The sequence below is a fragment of the Plecotus auritus genome (genome assembly GCF_963455305.1).
Source record: "Plecotus auritus genome assembly, chromosome: 3".
Classification (NCBI taxonomy): Eukaryota; Metazoa; Chordata; class Mammalia; order Chiroptera; family Vespertilionidae; genus Plecotus; species Plecotus auritus.
In genome coordinates, this window is record NC_137772.1 from 226,526,807 (window position 1) to 226,546,282 (window position 19,476).

At 66.5% G+C, this 19,476-nt stretch overlaps 1 protein-coding gene across 2 annotated transcripts in view; it reads left to right on the top strand.

The window, feature by feature from the left end:
* The window catches only part of TBC1D22A (TBC1 domain family member 22A), a 133,968-nt gene extending 116,274 nt beyond the window's left edge, over positions 1 to 17,694 (top strand). For both annotated transcript variants that reach the window (XM_080662642.1, XM_080662641.1), the window contains exons 12-13: positions 7,834 to 7,929; positions 17,203 to 17,694. In XM_080662642.1, the coding sequence (XP_080518768.1) occupies positions 7,834 to 7,929; positions 17,203 to 17,331 (225 nt within the window). In that variant the 3' untranslated portion in view covers positions 17,332 to 17,694. The remainder of the gene's footprint in view (positions 1 to 7,833; positions 7,930 to 17,202) is intronic.
* The last annotated feature ends 1,782 nt before the right edge of the window (positions 17,695 to 19,476 follow it).

Below are 19,476 nucleotides of genomic sequence, written 5' to 3' on the forward strand. Positions count from 1 at the left end.
CCCAGTGCCCCCGTGTACATCACGTCGCTGTGACGTCATCCAGTGCCCCCACGTGTGTACATCACATCGCTGTGACATCATCCAGTGCCGTCCGTCTACATCACATCACTGTGACGTCATCCAGTGCCCCACGTGTACATCACGTCGCTGTGACATCATCCAGTGCCGTCCGTCTACATCACATCACTGTGCCACCACATGTACATCACGTCACTGTGACGTCATCCAGTGCCCCCACGTGTACATCACATCGCTGTGACGTCATCCAGTCCCAGCGTGTACATCACGTCGCTGTGACGTCACCCAGTGCCCCACGTGTACATCACGTCGCTGTGACGTCATCCAGTGCCCCATGTGTACATCACGTCGCTGTGACGTCATCCAGTCCCAGCGTGTACATCACATCGCTGTGACGTCACCCAGTGCCCCACGTGTACATCACGTCACTGTGACATCATCCAGTGCCCCACGTGTACATCACGTCACTGTGACATCATCCAGTGCCCCCACTTATACATCACGTCACTGTGACATCATCCCGTGCCCCCACATGTACATCACGTCACTGTGACATTATCCAGTGCCGTCCGTCTACATCACGTCACTGTGATGTCATCCAGTGCCCCCACGTGTACATCATCACTGTGATGTCATCCAGTGTCCCTGCGTGTACATCACATCGCTATACGTCACCCAGTTCCCCCACGTATACGTCACGTCACTGTGACATCATCCAGTGCCCCCACATGTACATCACGTCACTGTGACGTTATCCAGTGCTGTCCGTCTACATCACGTCGCTGTGACATCATCCAGTGCCCCCACATGTACATCACGTCACTGTGACATCATCCAGTGCCCCCACTTATACATCACGTCACTGTGACGTCATCCAGTGCCGTCCGTCTACATCACGTCACTGTGATGTCATCCAGTGCCCCCACATGTACATCACATCACTGTGACATTATCCAGTGCCCCCCACATGTACATCACATCACTGTGACATTATCCAGTGCCCCCATGTGTACATCACGTCACTGTGACATTATCCAGTGCCGTCCGTCTACATCACGTCGCTGTGACGTCATCCAGTGCCGTCCGTCTACATCACGTCACTGTGACGTCATCCAGTGCCGTCTGTCTACATCACGTCACTGTGATGTCATCCAGTGCCGTCTGTCTACATCACATCACTGTGACATCATCCAGTGCCGTCCGTCTACATCATGTCACTGTGACGTCATCCAGTGCCGCCACTTATATATCACGTTGCTGTGACGTCACCCAGTGCCCCACTTATACATCACATCGCTGTGACATCATCCAGTGCCGTCTGTCTACATCACATCACTGTGACATCATCCAGTGCCGCCACTTATATATCACGTTGCTGTGACGTCACCCAGTGCCCCCACGTGTACGTCACGTCGCTGTGACATCATCCAGTGGTCGGTGGTTGTGGGGCACACGGCATTGGGGACCACTGCCCGGGTGATTGTGGAGCACACAGTATTGGGGACCACTGCTTGGTGGTTATGAGGCACATGGCATTGGGGACCACTGCCCAGGAGAGACGCGGGGCTGTGCGGGGCTGTGCTGCTTTGCGCAGGCCCAGATGGAGGAGAAGCCGAGTGCCCGTCAGTGCACTGGTGAATAACCCGGGGTGTTGGTGAAGATGCATGACTGTCTGCGGATGCGGGAAGCCGCGGGGTGCACGTCGGAGCACGTGCTGGGTCAAGCAGTCCCAATCCACACTCGGCCCAGGCTCTGAGGGGGGCGCGTGGCGTGGCGCAGGGGTGAAGAAGTGAGAAGCTGTTGGTGTTGGTGTCTGCCTCCCAGGGCTGGCGTCCCAGGGAAAGGCTGGCCTTGGGAAAGTCACCCAGCGGAGGCCGTCTCCTTCCTCGGCAGCGCGGAGCCTGCCTTCTGCTGTGCTGGCACCTTTACTCTCAGGGGTGCAGGGGTCCCAGAAGTGTGTGCGCACTTGGAGTGAGTATAAGGTCGGTGGTCATTAACACACAGTCCGTTTTCAGAATTAGAAGAACCCACAGAAGTGGATATATTTTTGTCCACGCCTGTTTTCACACGGTGACCGCTCTGGCTCAGGCGCTGCTGGGGCACTCTCGGCCCCGAATCTGCTTTACTGCACACTTGCGTTTGCATCCCACACCCTGTACGACAGCAACTTTGCAGGGTGCCCGCTCGCACTCCGGGACCCCTCGGGGGATGTCGGAGGAGAGCTGGTTTCGGCCTGATCCCTACAGGCCAGGCCGAGGGATCCCACCTGCCAGAGGGACCCTGCTCACTCCGCAGACACCCTTTGAGCCGCTGCGCCACCCCAGAAATCCTAATTAATTTCCTTTCCATGTGCACGAATCCATGCACCGGGCCACTAGCATGTCTATGTTAACTCTATTTACTTAGTTTGAAATAGTAGCGTGTCAAAGTGTTTGGTCAGGAATTAAGTTTTTCCGAAGTGAAACATAAACTAGATCACTAATAATACGACTGTTAATACCACAGATCACACACCTGTTTCCTTCACGTTATCTTGGTGTGTGTTTGTCAGGTTCTGCCTGGTGTTGCCTTGGGGACCAGGAACTGGAGCAGAAGCAAACGGGAGGGATAATGCTTCGTTAGGGAGGACCGGGGAAGCTGTGCCGAGCTAGTGGAAGACAGCGGCATATTGTAGCAGAACGGCATCCAGGGGTCCTCAAACTATGGCCCGCGGGCCACATGCGGCCCACCGAGGACATTTATCTGGCCCGCCGGGTGCCGCTGCCTGTCCTGCTTAGCAGCCGACGCGTCCCGGGCCCGCAGTGCGCATAGGAATTTGTTCATAGTTTTTTTTAAACTATAGTCCGGCCCTCCCACGGTCTGAGGGACAGGGAACTGGCCCCCTGTTTAAAAAGTTTGAGGACCCCTGGCATAAACCCTGCCCGCGGTCACGGGGACAGGCGCACGGCTGCGGCCTGGTGGGAGATGACGCTGCCACGGAGAACTTCCGTTCCTTCTCATCGGCACAGGACGTACCAGTAGGAGAACCGTGGCCGGGGCCTGAACGGTGTGATTCCCGTGGTCGCGTTAATGTTTGTTCGTGGGGAATCCAGAGACGGGAGGGCAACCAGGCTTCGTTAGAAGTCAGAGGGCCATCCCCATCCACGCACACGGGTGCGCACGTGTCCGCGCCCACAGGCGTGTGCCGGGACCCGGGGCGGGGAGCATGCAGGGAGGCGCTGCTCTCCAGCTAATGGCACGCTCTTCCTGAGGGGCTGGAGGCTGGGGAGGGGCTGCATCACGCTCTGTCCACAGGCTTACGTGCGTCGCCTGCCCTGCCTGGCGGAACGGGCTGTGACACAGGCTGGGCCGCGCAGGGTGGGAGGAGCGCTGGGTGCTGCTGGGGAGCCCGGGGGTGCTGGCTCCCGGCGGGCCAGGCAGACACGCCTCCCACGGATTGATTGGGAGACCATGGGCGTAGGTACGCACACACACACATGCCCACACAGACATGCACACGTGTGCACACCCCCTTTCCTGAGCACACCTGTATGTGCTTGAGTTACAAATAAAACGAAGACCTCAGCTGAACAGCAAACCAGAGCCCGATGACCAAGGTCTGCCCTTGGGGGCGTGGGGGGCAGGGCAGCCCGTGTGCAGGCGCACCCGCTTCCCGGGGCCCTGCGGAGTCAGAACTGTGTTTGCGCAGCTGTGAAGCTGCTCACACCCACGTTGGAAGGCCGCCCTTAGACGACCGACATCTGAAGGTGAGCGGGGCCACGTCAGGTCGGCACCTTCGTCCCCCAGAGAAAGGACTCGGCGCTGAGCGCACAGCCTCGGGGGAGCTCACACAGTTTCCCGCCTCTCACACCTCTTGTCGGTGCCACCTGAAACGGTCACTCACACACACACGTGCTGAGGGCGTGTCACACATAGGACATGTGTCAGGGCAACACAGATACGTGATTATGGCAACATAGGAACTGAGACTCCACGTAGGAGAATCAAGCGTGAAGTCAAAGAGGTAAAACCCGTGATCTTAGGTCTGCGTGAAGACCCAGCGGGAGCCCGTTCTCTCTCTCGCCACGGGAATTGCGGCCGTGGGGAGGCGCTGGCCCGGGGCCCGGAGTCTCCTTGGAGAGACGTCGGCTTCTGGGTCTGAGCCGTGGGTCATGCAGAAAGCCAGGGGCTGCGGGCTCGGGGCCACATCAGAGCCCAGCTCAGAGGCTCCCCAGCCAGGCACGCAGGCATGGAGCGTCGGCCATGACGGGACCGTGCAGCGCGTTCAAGTCCGTGAATTCGCCGTGATCCTCCGTGCAAGCCTCGCCCCCGCCTCTGGGGCTGCCGGGCATCGGCTGGGAAACGAGAGGGACCTGCCCTGGCTGGTGTGGCTCAGTGGATAGAGCATCAGCCTGCAGACTGAAGGGTCCCCGGGTTCGATACCGGTCAAGGGCACATGCTTGGGTTGCGGGCTCGGTCCCAAGTGGGGGGCTTGCAGGAGGCAGCCAATCAATGATTCTCATCATTGATGTTTCTATTCCTCTCTCCCTCTCCCTTTCTGAAATCAATACAATATATTTAAAAAAAAACGAGAGGGACCAGCAGGATGGCGCCTCGCCGGGCCTGAGGTTGGGGAGGGAGAGCTGCTCGCACAGAGAGTGCAGCTGCCAGTGCGGAGGCCCAGGCGCCGGCCACGCTGACGAGGTGGGGTGAGGCGGCGCTCCAGTGCCCCTCCCCCCCCCCATGGACGCTGTACTGGCGGCACCTGGACCCGCTCGTCCATCACCTGACCGACATCGCGCCTCCGGATGGGCGGGGGTGGGGTGCGGAGGGCCGCTCTGCCGTGTTTACATCTGGGGAAGGAGGGGCCCCCGCCAGGGCAGCCGAGCTGGTGGCAGAGCGCAGCCCTCACGGGTGCCCGCAGCATGGAGGCCCGGTGCTGGGGCGGAGCGCGTCGGAGGGCGTGTGGCTGCTCAAACCGTAAGCCCTCCGTGCGGCCCTGCTTGGCACCTGGGCCCGCCCTGGCAGTGCTCTTAGAGCCGAGGATCCGCGCCTGGCGCTGGAGGCCCGGACGCCTGCTCAGAGTCGCCCATGTTCCTGGCGTGTCCTCGGCGAGGCGGCCAGGGAGGCCGGTGGCCTTGGAGTGGCGCGTCCTGCCCTCCACGCGGGGGCTCGTCCGGGCGGTGGGAAGCCTGCGCGGCAGGAGCTGCCTCGGACGGCCTTGGACCTGCCGCAGCCGCCCCGCTCCCCGCGGCCTCCCCGTCAGGCTCGGGTCCTCCCAGCCCCGCGTGCAGGGGCCGCTCCTAGGACCCGTCAGCGCCTGGGAGCGCCCTGAATGCCAGCTGTCAGCCTGTTCGCGGGCGCTGCCGCTGAGAGACGCGGGGGTGGGGGGGATGGGGGGGTGGGGGGGGAGGGTGACTTCTCCCGTTTGCACCGAGGGCCTGCCGCCACGTGGGTTTCCTTACGCATCGTCTTGCTGACGGCCATTGCACGTGTCACAGACGTGAAGCGAGGGCTTACTGCGTGTATGCTGTATACACGCCAACGCACACAGCCCCTCGGTTCTGTTTCTCCAGGGAACCCCGACTTCGACATCAGCCAAAGAGTAAACGTTTATTAGGGGTTTTTAGATATTTTAGTATTCTTCATCTTAGGTTTTTTTCTCTTGCACGTCATGGCTTTAGAATGTTCATCTCAGTTAGAAGTTACTGCTGTGTGAGAGTGACCCCCAAACCCCAGCGCTGAGGGCGGACGGTGGGTCACCCCTTTCACACCCCCCAAACCCCAGCGCTGAGGGCGGACGGTGGGTCACCCCTTTCACACCCCCCAAACCCCAGCGCTGAGGGTGGACGGTGGGTCACCCCTCTCACAGCCCCTAAACCCCAGCGCTGAGGGCGGACGGTGGGTCACCCCTTTCACACCCCCCAAACCCCAGCGCTGAGGGCGGACGGAGGGTCACCCCTCTCACACCCCCAAACCCCAGCGCTGAGGGCGGACGGTGGGTCACCCCTCTCACAGCCCCCCAAACCCCAGCGCTGAGGGCGGACGGTGGGTCACCCCTCTCACAGCCCCCAAACCCCAGTGCTGAGGGCGGACGGTGGGTCACCCCTCTCACAGCCCCCAAACCCCAGTGCTGAGGGCGGACGGTGGGTCACCCCTTTCAAACCCCAGCGCTGAGGGCGGACGGAGGGTCACCCCTCTCACAGCCCAGCTCCCGGCTCCTGTGCGCAGGCTGAACGTGACAGGCTGTGCCTTTGTCATGTCGCCGTTGGGAGTGTCCTCAGACGTGGGCAGACACGTGCCGATCGGTGTCCGCAGGCGACATGGGGCCGGGTGGACAGGGGAGGCCAGCCGCTCGGGCGCTGGCTCATGGGCGCCGGGGCCGGGCTGTGTAATGAGCCGTGATGACAGCTCCGTTACCGTGCAGCCCAGCCTCGGCGTGGGTGCACCCCACACCGCCGGGCCCCATCCCGCAGGTGGCCGTGGCGCGGGGTCCGGTGAATGTTTCAGAGGAGGCGGTGCGGGCGCAGTGAGGGGTGCGCTGGGAGCCGAGCAGGAAAGGGAGCCGCTCCTGTCACGTGAGCCCTGAGGGGGCGTCCCCATAACGGCGTGGGCAGGAGCAGCGGCTCCATCTCAGCCAGAAATTACCCGGGAGCTTAACGATGCAATTAAAGGTGAAGAACGGCTCCTTTATCACATTTTCTCTTTTGGAAAAAATGGAAGGAAGACCGTTTCTTTGCCTGACTTCCCGCCCCGTGCAAACCGCTCGTCATACCTAAGTAGTTTGCGTTTAGTTAATCTGCAGTCGTTTTGAACTTTAATTTTTCGTGTCGTAAGCAGAACTGTTCCGCCGCAGAGCCGGGGACGCGGCTCTCAGAAGGACGGGAGGGGGTCAGGCTTTCGCTTCTGCTGCCAGCCGCTCCCTGGAGGTGTGCGGGTCGGGCGGGAGGGCACGGCCTCGGAGGGGGGGTCCCAGGGAAGGTGGGGGGGGGCCGGCGTGCCTCAGCAGGGGCCTGGACCCGGAGAAGGCGCTGAGGGGGGATGCCCAAGTCATGGAGGCCAGGCCGAGGATGGCGTGCACTCAGGCCAGAGTCTGAATGGCCGCCGGGGGGCCGGGCCACCAGCACAGCCGTCCCTGCAGGAGACCGTCTCTGCCGCCTCGGAAGGACCGTGCACAGACGTGTCGGTGACGCCCGTGTCGGTGTGACGGTGCGGGGCCTGTGCGCTCTCCCGTCGAAGGACGTTTAAGTTGCTCTGAGTTCTTTGACTTCACAAACAGCGCTCCAGGGACCTCCTCCGGCGCGTCGTCCAGGCGGAGGGGACGGTGTGCGCTCGGAGTGGGCGCAGCCACAGGGGCTGGGGCGCTCTGAGTGGGGTCAGCCTGAGGGCCAGCTGAGCCCGGAGAGCGGGGGCGGCAGAGGAGTGAGGGGCTCCCATCGGCTTCAGCCCCTGCAGCGCGGGGAGAGCCAGGCCCTGGGGTGGGGCAGGCCCGGCCCCGCTGCTGCGTTCCCTCCGCTCCCCGGCAGGGTGGCTTCTGTGGGCTGCCACCCCTTCCCCCCCCCCCCCCCCCCCCCCCCCCCCCCCCCGTGCCCGGCTCCCCGCCACGGCCCGGCCTGCTGTCGCGCTGGCTGTCATCTGTGCAGGAGACGCAGGCGCGGGTGTGAGCTTCCGAAACCTGCTTACCAGGCAGCCGCTGCTTAAGGAGAAAACGTGTTTATTTTGATGCGGCGGGAGGGGGGATCCTGGTGCACCCGCTGTGGTCCCGGAGCCCCACGGCCCGGGTTGGGGGGGGGTGCCGGCGCCCGCCCCCTCACCTCTCCGCCTTCTCTCTTGCAGTCGGAGCCCGAGGGCTTCTCGCGCTTCCACCTGTACGTGTGCGCTGCGTTCCTGGTGCGGTGGAGGAGGGAGATCCTGGAAGAGAGGGATTTCCAGGTAAGGCGGCCTTTCTCAGCCTCCCGGGACTCCGACTCCTCGGCGGTGCGTTCTCTCCCGTGGGCACTGCTTGTGGGGCTGAGCCGCCACGCCCGCTGCCTGGAGCCCTCCCCAGAGGCGGCAGGCCCAGCCCGGCCCCAGGGGTGTGGCTGTTTCTCAGGCTCCCGGGCCATGTCCTCTGCATGACGACAGCTGGGCTGACATGGGAGGGACGGTGCCAGGCCTGGGGCCGGGCCCCTGGGCAGCTGTGTGACCCGGGCACCTGGCTCAGCCCCTCCGACCCGAGCAACGTGGTGGGAGAGCCACGTTCACACCCATTCACCAGAGGCCCTGAGCCCCTAGCAGGGGTGGGCAAACTTTTTGACTCGAGGGCCTCAATGGGTTCTTAAACTGGACCGGAGGGCCGGAACAAAAGCATGGATGGAGTGTTTGTGTGAACTAATATAAATTCAAAGTAAAGGAGCGGAGGGGAGAGCAAGAGAACCGGACAGAACAGCCGGATCCAGCCCGCGGGGCCGTAGTTTGCCCACGGCTGCCCTAGGGGCTCCGTCTAGGCCGAGTCCCAGCCCTGTGCCTGTGTGTGGTGGCCCGATGCCCCCCAGGTGCCGGGGGCCGTCCTCCCGCCCAGTGCCTGGGGGCGCGGCTGGCTGCGGGGCGGTGACAGAACTGGCCGTGGCCGTGGGGGCCAGGCCCAGGCTCTGCGCCCCCTCGGGCCCCTTGCCTTTCCCGGGACGGCCGGGCTGGGAGCCGGGCCCTGGGTCACGGTGCGGAGGTCGGGCAGCTCCCGTGCTGCGGCGCCTCGCTCTGCGCGCTTGCTGAGGCCGGGGTAGGGGGGGGGGCGGGGGGGGTGGGAGGGGCAGCGTGTTTCCCACACCTTCAGGCGCGGCGTGCTTGCCTCTGGGGAGACCTGCCCTGCTGTCCCTGGTGTGGCTTGGGCAGCTGGCTGAGGCGTTCTGCTGGCCTTCGCAGCCTGCTCCCCTCTCCCGAGTGGACAGCGGCCGGGGACGGGCACAGCCCAAGGCCCCGCAGCGAGAACCCCAAAGGCCGGCGAGGCCTGCGCGGTGCCGGGCTGAGGAGCCCCAAGACCACCTGTCCCCGAAACTCCAAAGGGCGCCGCCGCGTGGGGTGATGGGGAGCGAGGTGTGAGCCAGCGTGAGCTGGGGACTGACGAACGGGACGGGAGCGACGAGACAGGAACAAAGCGAAGAGCCGCGTCCTGGGGCCCTGGGCACTGTTTGCGAGGTGACGTTCTAGGAAGGCGACGCCCTCCCCCCTCCCCCCCGAGGAGGCGTGACGAGGCCCAGGCCGCCCTGGGAGCACGTCGGGGAGCTGTGGCAGCCGTCTTCGCACAACTGTCACCTGCCCGTGGGAACTAGCGCCCTGAGTCACCTCCGTGGGAACGGAAGCCCTGGAGGAGAAAGGCGTCCCAGGGAAAGGCGGCCTCGGGGTCGCGCCGGCCTGCGGGGGGGGGCGGGGGGGGGGGCAGGGGGAGGTGGGGGCGGAGCCGGTGGGGCAGGGGCTCTGTCCTGCCCGTGTCTCTGAGACCCGCCCTGCCCGTGTCCGGTGGCAGCCGTGGGGCCTGCTGGGCCCTCCGCGCAGGGGGCTGTTTGCTCGTGGCCTGAGCGTGGGGCCGGGAACCGTGCACCTGGCCCTGAAAGCTCGCCCACCCTCTGCCGACGGCCCTGATGCCGGGCTCTGTCCTGACCTTCACGCGGTGGGCCCTGCACCCGCGGCCCCTGTCCCCGCCTCTTGGCCATGGAGGCCCAAGGCTCAGCTCTGCGGCCTGGATGCGGCCCTCTGTCCGCCCTTTCTAACCAGGTTTGGGGGTGGCAGGAGCTCCCCTGTGAGCAGGCTGTGTCTCCTCAATGGCCTGGCCCGCCCACCTCGCCCAGCCCTCGGTGGGATATTTCGGGGCCAGAGAGCGTGAGGGCCGCCGGGCAGTGGGGCGCCGGGCAGTGTGGCGGAGGCCCCTCTGGCCGCTTGTGAGGGCGCCTGTGCGGCTCGGCTCGGCTCTGGGTGGACATGGCCGGCTCAGAGCTGCACAGAGCGCGTTGAGCCCGCCCCTCCTCGGCCACGCTGCCGCGACAGGGTTCCTGGCTGCCGGGCCCACCCATGGGCCGCTCTCGGCGTCTGTGTGTCCGCCGTGTCTGTGCTGAGGGCTGGGCGGGGCCACTGCTGAGGAACCGTGTCTGTGGCTGCAGGCCCTCTCCCAGCTGCCAACCCCTGGGCCAGCCCTGCTGGGCACCTGCAGGCCCCTGAACGCGCCCACCACGGCATCAGGGGTGTGGGGTAAAGGAACACTGGGAAGGAACCTGGGCACCGTGATTTACCAAGTGTAGCAGCCCATGGCCTCCGTGGGGGCTCGTCTGGTGGGCCTCGGGCCCTGGAGGTCACATTGCACTGGCGCTCCTCCTCCTGGGCTCCTCCCTTTCCTCTTCCTCCTCCTCCTCCTCCTCCTCCTCCTCCTCCTCCTCCTCCTCCTCCTCCTCTTCCTCCTCCTCCTGGGCTCCTCCTCCTCCTCTTCCTCTTCCTCCTCCTCCTCCTCCTCCTCCTCCTCCTCCTCCTCCTCCTCCTCCTCTTCCTCCTCCTCCTCCTCCTCCTCCTGGGCTCCTCCTCCTCCTCTTCCTCTTCCTCCTCCTCCTCCTCCTTCTCCTCCTCCTGGGCTCCTCCTCCTCCTCCTCCTCTTCCTGGGCGCCTCCTCCTCCTCCTCCTCCTCTTCCTGGGCTCCTCCTCCTCCTCCTCCTCTTCCTGGGCGCCTCCTCCTCCTCCTCCTCCTCTTCCTGGGCGCCTCCTCCTCCTCCTCCTCCTCTTCCTGGGCGCCTCCTCCTGGGTGCCTCTTCCTGGCACAGGTCTAACTTGGGTTGCTGCCAGGTGGTGAGACTGGGAGGGATGGAGTCACTGGGTGGCTGGCTGGGCAGGCCTGTGCTGTTCTGTATGACTCTGGATGAAGAGAAACCCTGGAGGCCTGACGGCCAGGAGGGTCCTGTCCCAGGTCCTGTCCCAGGCCGTGTCCCCGGCCGCACCTCCTTCCAACCAGGACTCACGCATGGACAGCCCAGCTCTGGCCTTCTTTCTGAAGGGACACCGAGGCTCCGGGTGGACTGCCCCCTCTTCTGTCCCTCTCTGCTCACTGAACCCTGGCCTGGGTTTCTGATGTGACCATTATGACCCAGGCCCGGATCCCCAGGCGCCCTTCCCCACGCCCCCAGGGCCCCACCCTACACCCCTAAGGCCCCGCGCTGCACCCCAGGGCCCTGTCTGGGTCCTCCCGGGGAGACGGGTTCAGTGGCAGGAGCCACAGGCAGACAGAGCCCGGGCCACTCGGAGTCCTGAGCTGGAACTGCATGGCCATCGCTCCTGTGTGACCCTCCGGGACACTTAGCCCTCTGACCCCACCCCTTCAAGCCCCGAACTCCTGAGGGGCTCGGAGTGCCAGCGAGCGGGCCCTGTGGGCATCCCGCTGGGCCGGGCACCCCTGGGGCCTCGGCGGTGGTAGCAGCCGCTGTCCAGACGAGGTGACCCAGGTGCGCACTGGCCCTCCGCCTGGAGGTCCCCCCGGGGCCTCTGCCCGAGCGAGGTCTGGTGCCGAGGAAGACTCTGGCCTCGGGCCTCGCCAGGGCTCCCCTCCTCGCGCCTGCGTGGACGGGACAAAGTCGGTAGCGCCGTGAGCTGGGACGCACAGAGGACCTCCGGGCTGCCCCACGGTGCTGTCAACCAGGGCCCCTCATCTGCACAGCCCTCACTTGTCACCCTAATTAGTTTGAGGATTTCCAGGGCAAACACGATAGGGTTTCTCAGCTCGGTCTGGGGGTGTTTGTTTTCTGAGGTAAAGCACATAGAAAGGTGCATTGATCTTTTAATTCCTCCTGCAAAGAGAAAACATTTGCTCTTCTCTCAGGTAGCGTGTCTACTTCGCAGCTGGGCCGGCGGGTGGCCGGGTGCCAGCCAGACACGCGCGCCGGGGACCTCCGGCTGGGCTGCTGCCCCTTACCAGGGAGCTGAGGTCCTGCTGACCCCATCTCTCCTGCCCTTGGCAGCCGTTCCCGGGCTCCGTCCACGTCCGGGGGAGCGGGGAGGCACTGCCCGTCTGGGCCTCGCACAGGTGCTCCAGGAGCGTCCAGTCAGTGTCCAGCCACCTGACGGGGCCCCCAGTCTCCTGTACTTCACAGGGTGGGAGCCCCGTCCTGGGCAGGGATTAGGAAAGGGGGGCCTCACCGAGGTGCAGCTTGCTGTGCTCTGCATTCCGGCCACGGACACGGTCCTACCGCTTGCTCGGCCTCGTAGGGCAATGGCCAGCAGTGGGCGTGGTGACCGCACGGGGCCTGGTGTTGGCACGTGTCTGCAGGCCCCAGGCCCCTGCCTGGCACACTGTCCCTTTGGGGGGCTCCAGGGGTCACCTCCCCTTGTCCGGTCGGTGCGTCCTTGGGGAGGCTCCTGGGCGCCGCCCAGGGTCAGTGGACAGCTCTGCTCCCAGCCGCCGGCGGCCAGTTCCTCGGCTGCAGCCTCCCACCTGGGAGCCCAGCCTGGATTTGGGCCCTTCGGCCTGGCCCGGGCCCGCCTGGTCCTCCCGAGCCCGTGCCAGGACGTGTTTTATTGCTGTGCGCCCTGCACCCTGCGTGCCCATCAGACACGGCCCCGAGGCCTCCAAAGGCTGCTCCCAGCTCCGGGCTGCCTGTGTGATGCTGGGCGTCTGGGCAGACGCCCCCGAGGGAAGGGTCCCAGCTCCGGGCAGGAGGTACCCGGGTGCGACCCTGGCGCCCGCTGCCTGGTGGCCCCGTCGCTGTCCCTCGGGGTGTGCGTTCTGGGCCCTGCTCCCATGCCCGGCTCCCAGGATCGCAGGCGGTGAGCCGGCCCCAAGCCTGCAGGCCTCTCCCTGCTCTCAGCCCGTGCGAAGGCGGCTTCCCCGTGGGCACGGTGTTTGCCGGGCGCCCACATCGTGGCCCCTTTGCGCACGCCACGTCTGCTTCTGGCGGCGCTCGGTGCAGAGCGTGTCTCCATAGGATCCTGTTGTAATAAGCTAATTCCTGCTGAGCGCCAGCCCGCGCACCTGTCACCGAGTCGGGGACGTGACATCTCCTTCACGTCATCCCCCATCAGAGCCCCACGCGCCAACACCAGCCTGCGGGTCCGGTCGCTCTGGCCACATTAGTGTCTCCCCTCATTGCCCGATGGCACCTCTGTCACTGCGGACGGGTGGTGGGAGCCACGATGACGCCCCGGTGCGCCCAGCAGTGCCCCCCGTGGGAGCAGCAGACGTAAATGTGAGCAGAAAGGCGGCCGTGTTTGGAGGCCCGTGGAGACGGACTGCTCCGGCTCCGGTGGGCTTTCCTCCCGGGCGGCCAGGTGGCTGCGCTTCCTTAAGACGGTCCCTGCTGGCAAGGCGTGTGTGGGCCATTCCAGGTGCGTCTGATCACCCAGCCGTGGCCTGGGATGGCCTGCCGCTGGGCCTGGGGGTGCTCCCGCCCGGCTGGCCCCTGCCGTGCAGCCTGGTGGCGGGGGCCGGCCAGGGTGCTGGGGTGCGGGTCTCCTCGCTGCTGCTCTGGCCGAGCCTGCGGCAGGCACCTGCGTGCGGCCCTCTGTGCTGGGGTGGCTCATGGGGCAGTGACGCTCGGCCCCCGGATACTCTGTGGCTGCCTCCTGCTATTCCCTCCTCCTGGGGTGCCATGGCGAGTGGCCCCCTGGGGCAGGCTGGCCGCCCAGCGCTGCTCCATCCTCCTGTTTTCACCTGTCGTAGGAGGGAGGGAGGGAGGGAGGGGGGGGAGGGGGGGGAGGGAGATGGCTCAGCCACCCCCACCCTCCTGGCAGCTGAGGGCCAGCACACTGGACAGCAGGTCTCTCTCCCGTCCGTGGGGCTTGGGGTCTGCGGGGGCCGCAGGGGTGGACTTAGGGAATCAGACCCCGAGTGAGCGTCACTCAGAGTGAGTGGCGGGCCTCAGGGACTGACCTCTGTCCCTTCCCGCCTGCCCCGCCCCTGCCTGCCACTCTAACCCTCCGCCCTGCCCGCCTGTCCGCCCCTGCCCGCCACTCTAACCCGCTGCCCTGCCTGCCTGTCTGCCCCTGCCCGCCTGTCCGCCCCTGCCCACCACTCTTAACCCGCCGCCCTGTCCACTGCCCTGCCCGCCACTCTAACCCGCCATCCTGCCTGCCCCCTGCCCGCCACGGGGAGACTTCTAGGTCTCTCCCCACAGGGGCCCCGGGAGGGAGGCTGGGGGTGGGGGGGCAGGTCAGGTGGGGCAGGCGGGGAGGCAGGATGGGAGCTGTTTGTCCGTCAGGCCCACTGTTGCTGGGGGCGCTGGTGTGTCCGGGGGACAGTCAGCTGCGGGTCTCTCTGAGAACCGGGCGTGGCCCAGGCGTCCCGATGCTGGGCCCGGGGGCTGTGCTGGGTCAGGGCTGGGACCCCAGGCCTCCGGGCCATAGCTGGGCCGGTTCTGTCCTTACGGGCCTTCACTGACCTCGTGGGACAGTGCATGTCAGCGTGGAGAGTGTGGGCCAGGCTGACCGGAGGCGGGCAGGAGCCGCGGCCGCGCTGCTTGGCTGTGCGGTGCGGCGTTGCGTGGACGAGGACAGGGACCCGACGCGCTGACCTCGCCACGTCAGTGTCGTGCGCAGACCTTCCCGCAGCTGCCAGGTTCGCTCACGCGGGAGAAGAGGGTTAAAATACGACGCCCTCAGCATCGCTGGGCTGACTGCGGACCGCTGACTCAGCCCCGGGGCCTGTCCCCGGAGAGCGACCCGGTGGCCCAGTGAGGCCTCTGAGCGATGGGGCACCCGTGCGGTGTGGACGTGCAGGGCCGTGAATGCGCCAGTCCGGTTGGCGGTCCCGGTTGGAGGCGTGTGCGGCGTGTCAATGAGACGGGCCTTTGGAAAAGAGAAATGTGTGTTTAAGGACCGCTCGCCTGTTTGCTGCCTCCGTAAAGGTCACCGCGTAGATTTCCCTCCTTCAGCCTCGCGGGCCGCGAGCGGGCATTTCCATTCTCCGCCATCCCGCGAGCCGGGGACCCAATTAGATTCTGAAATTGAGTGCGCAGCCGAGTCGGGGCGTCAGCGTAATGGGAGGGGACTGCGTTCACCTTGCGGGTGGCGAGGTCAGGATAATATGGAGCGAGGGGGATTAAGAATGAAACCCAAGGCGTTTATTGACGACCTGCACGGAATTGGACTGGCACCTGTGCAGGCCGCGTCGGAGGGCGGGCGGCAGATTGATGGTGAGCCGTCCCCAGGGACAGTCTGCCAGGGAAGCGTGCTCCGTGAGCTCAACTCGAAGGCCCGGGAAGTATCTGAATGCAAAGCGGACAGGCTGAGGGGGAGGCAAGTCCCAGAGACCCAGCGCTGGAGCCGAGGCTGGGCAGGGGGCTCGGACCCAGCACAGGGCCACGTGGCCGCACGCACAGCCCAGGGGGCAGGGGGGCTCCGACCCAGCGCAGGGCCACGTGGCCGCACACACAGCCCAGGGGGGAGGGGGCTCGGACCCAGCGCAGGGCCACGTGGCCGCACACACAGCCCAGGGGGGAGGGGGCTCGGACCCAGCGCAGGGCCACGTGGCCGCACACACAGCCCAGGGGGGAGGGGGCTCGGACCCAGCGCAGGGCCACGTGGCCGCACACACAGCCCAGGGGGGAGGGGGCTCGGACCCAGCGCAGGGCCACGTGGCCGCACGCACAGCCCTGGGGAGCCAGGACCCCTGCTCCAGATGAGGAGCCCAGGCCCCGATGCTGGCCAGCCCCACAGCCAGGCAGTGCACCATGGCAGACGCGCAGATGCTGAACCCCCACCATCTACGGGAAATGGGGTGGAGCCAGAGGCAGGGGCAGTGCCCAAGGCCACACAGTAATGGAGGGCCAGTGCCTGCCCTGTGCCTGCCCCTGTGCCTGCCCCTGTGCCTGCCCCTGTGTGCCTGCCCCTGTGTGCCTGCCCCTGTGCCTGCCCCTGTGTGCCTGCCCCTGTGCCTGCCCCTGTGCGCCTGCCCCTGTGCGCCTGCCCCTGTGTGCCTGCCCCTGTGCCTGCCCCTGTGCCTGCCCCTGTGTGCCTGCCCCTGTGTGCCTGCCCCTGTGTGCCTGCCCCTGTGCCTGCCCCTGTGCCTGCCCCTGTGTGCCTGCCCCTGTGCCTGCCCCTGTGCCTGCCCCTGTGTGCCTGCCCCTGTGTGCCTGCCCCTGTGCCTGCCCCTGTGCCTGCCCCTGTGCCTGCCCCTGTGCCTGCCCCTGTGTGCCTGCCCCTGTGTGCCTGCCCCTGTGTGCCTGCCCCTGTGCGTCTGCCCCTGTGCCTGCCCCTGTGCCTGTCCCTGTGCCTGCCCCTGTGCCTGCCCCTGTGCCTGCCCCTGTGTGCCTGCCCCTGTGCCTGCCCCTGTGCCTGCCCCTGTGTGCCTGCCCCTGTGTGCCTGCCCCTGTGCGTCTGCCCCTGTGCCTGCCCCTGTGCCTGTCCCTGTGCCTGCCCCTGTGCCTGCCCCTGTGCCTGCCCCTGTGTGCCTGCCCCTGTGCCTGCCCCTGTGCCTGCCCCTGTGCCTGCCCCTGTGTGCCTGCCCCTGTGCCTGCCCCTGTGCCTGCCCCTGTGCCTGCCCCTGTGCCTGCCCCTGTGTGCCTGCCCCTGTGTGCCTGCCCCTGTGTGCCTGCCCCTGTGCGTCTGCCCCTGTGCCTGCCCCTGTGCCTGCCCCTGTGCCTGCCCCTGTGTGCCTGCCCCTGTGCCTGCCCCTGTGCCTGCCCCTGTGCCTGCCCCTGTGTGCCTGCCCCTGTGCGTCTGCCCCTGTGCCTGCCCCTGTGCCTGCCCCTGTGTGCCTGTCCCTGTGCACCTGCCCCTGTGCCTGCCCCTGTGCCTGCCCCTGTGTGCCTGCCCCTGTGTGCCTGCCCCTGTGCCTGCCCCTGTGTGCCTGCCCCTGTGTGCCTGCCCCTGTGCGTCTGCCCCTGTGCCTGCCCCTGTGCCTGCCCCTGTGTGCCTGTCCCTGTGCGCCTGCCCCTGTGCCTGCCCCTGTGCCTGCCCCTGTGTGCCTGCCCCTGTGTGCCTGCCCCTGTGCGTCTGCCCCTGTGCCTGCCCCTGTGCCTGCCCCTGTGTGCCTGCCCCTGTGCGCCTGCCCCTGTGCACCTGCCCCTGTGCCTGCCCCTGTGTGGGAGGGGCCACAATTGCTTTGTGGGCTGCTTCCAGCAGGGGGGCTGGTGCCTTGGGCTCCCTGCACCCCTCGCTGCCCAGGTGCCTTTTCCTGGGTCCTACTGAGAGCCTGGTGTGCAGCCCCTCACGCGGTGCCCTCTGACCTGCGGTGCCCTCTGACCTGCCATCTCTCCCCAGGAGCTGCTGCTGTTCCTGCAGAACCTGCCCACGGCCCGCTGGGGCGACGAGGAGGTCAGCCTGCTGCTGGCCGAGGCCTACCGCCTGAAGTTTGCCTTCGCCGACGCCCCCAATCACTACAAGAAGTGAGCGGGCCCGGCACGGCCCCACCAGGGGACAAGCGCCACCCGCCGGTGCAGGCCGTGGCCAAGGAGCCGCCGGCTGGACAGCCCGGCCCCGGGCGCCTGCCGGGAAGCCTGGCAGGGCAGCGGCCTGTTGCTGAGATACCAAAGAGAGCAGGGGAGGGTCCCGGCCGCGTGGGCCCGTGGTGGCCCGGCCCTCCCCGTCCTGGAGCGACCTTGCCAAATGACCCCTCCTGGGGACCCCCGCGGCGGCCCTCGGAGAGCCTGCGTCGGGCGCAGGGACAGAGGGACAGGAGCCGTCACGCACCGACTCTGAAGCGCAAACATTCTATTCTGCTGAGTGAAAGAATAAAATATAGACACACAGTCAGTGAGGCGTGCCTGCGTCACGGGCTGGGCACGGCCGTCTGCCGGAGCTCAGCTGGGAAGCGCTGAGATGGGGCGGGGGTGTGGCGCGGGGGCCTGGAAACTGCCTCGGCTCCCGCCTCCAGCCTCGGGGAGCCCCGGCACTGCTCCTAGTCAGTAGCCCAGGGGCGGGGCTCCGCTGGCTGCGGCCTGTCTGTCCATCTGGATGGGGGAGGGGTCCCCTCAGGCAGGCATCCTGTCTCCTCCCTTACCCCCCCCCCCCCCCCCGTCTTGCTCTCGACCCAGGCGGTGCAGAGCAGCAGCAGGGCACGCACCCACTTCACAAAGGAGGAAACGGACAGGAGAGGTCAGACAGCTCGCCAGGGTCCACGCTCGCCCTCACTGTCCTCATAACGCCCCGTGGGGCCTCCTTCCGTGCCCCCAGTTTAGAGGTGGAGAGGGAGGGGTTTGCAGTGACCCCTCAAGGTCACATGACCGGCCTCGGCCTTGCTGAGAGACCATGGGGCAGGTGGGTGGGCGTGGCTGCTGGGGTGCCCCCACCCCCAGTGCACCGCGAGCGCCCTCCTCCGGGTCCGACCCTCGCCCCGCGTCGCTCATGGCCCTGCGGGCACCGGGCTGAAGGATGGCCAGCCGTTTGCCAAGTTAATGTGTTCGTTCTCCGCGTCCCGGGAGCCCTAATGAGGTGTCCGCGGGGACGAGAGGACTGAACGGATGAACAGAATGACTTCTGCGGAGTCATTACCCTCTGTAATAAGATTTACTTGTCGGCTTACAGTGGAACAACGTGGTCATTTACGTGGTGACTAATGAAGACGTGCAGTTCCGGGGAACAGTCCGCGGGAAGGTCGGGCCCCTCCTGTGCGCGCCTCGGGGCTCCCCGTCTCTCGGCGGGCAGGGGCAGCTCGTTGCACCTGGCCCAGGGCCCCGCGTGCGGCTCAGCCACAGTGCAGGGCGGCTGCGCCCCTGGCTCCGGGGTCAGAGCTTCCTTGCTGCCGGCCTCGCTCCTGCACGGCCTGTGTCCAGCCCTGAGCGAAGGCCGAGGGAGCACAGGTGTGTGCCCTGGCCGTGCCTGGGTCAGCCGGGGGTGAAGGAGCCTTTCTAGAAGCCCCAGGCTGGACACGGTGTCTTGGGGGCCCATCCAACCTGGGAGGGTCAGGGACCTGGGGCAGAGGATGGGGCCGTGAGGGACGCGTAGGAGTTCGCTGGGGAGAAGAGGGCATTCTGGGAAGGGACGCCAGCGCCTGCCCTCTGCCTGCCCTGGGGCTGGAGAGGGGAGAGGCGTTTCACAGCAGCGTCTCAGGTGTGTGGGCCGTGTCTCCTCTGCGCACCATCGTCCCCTCTCAGCTGGGCACACGGAGGGACAGGCGGTGGGTCTCCGCGTGCGGGAGGCTTGCTGCTCCCCGCGCACCCGGCCTGCCCCCCACCCCCAGCGCCTGCCCCATGGCTCAGCGTGGCTCTGGATTTGGGGGTTTTGCCAAGCCTCCCTCTCCTCCGTCACGCGATGGCCCCTTGGGAAGTGGTCACGAAGGGCGCCTTCTCCCGGGAAGCCGCGTAGACGCCCCTTCCCAGGGGCCTTAGGGGAAGCGGGTGCCCTGACGGCCGTGGGGGCGTGAGGGGGGATGGGTGTGGAGGCCGTGACCAGGGAGCACCTGCCTCCAGTCCACGCACCCCTGCCACCCGTGTGCGTGCGCAGTGGGCGGGACTCGGAGGAGCCGTGGACTCTGCCCTGGCGCCTCCCCATCCGCATCCCCCCACCTCTGCCAGGGCCTGGCCCCTGCGCCATGAG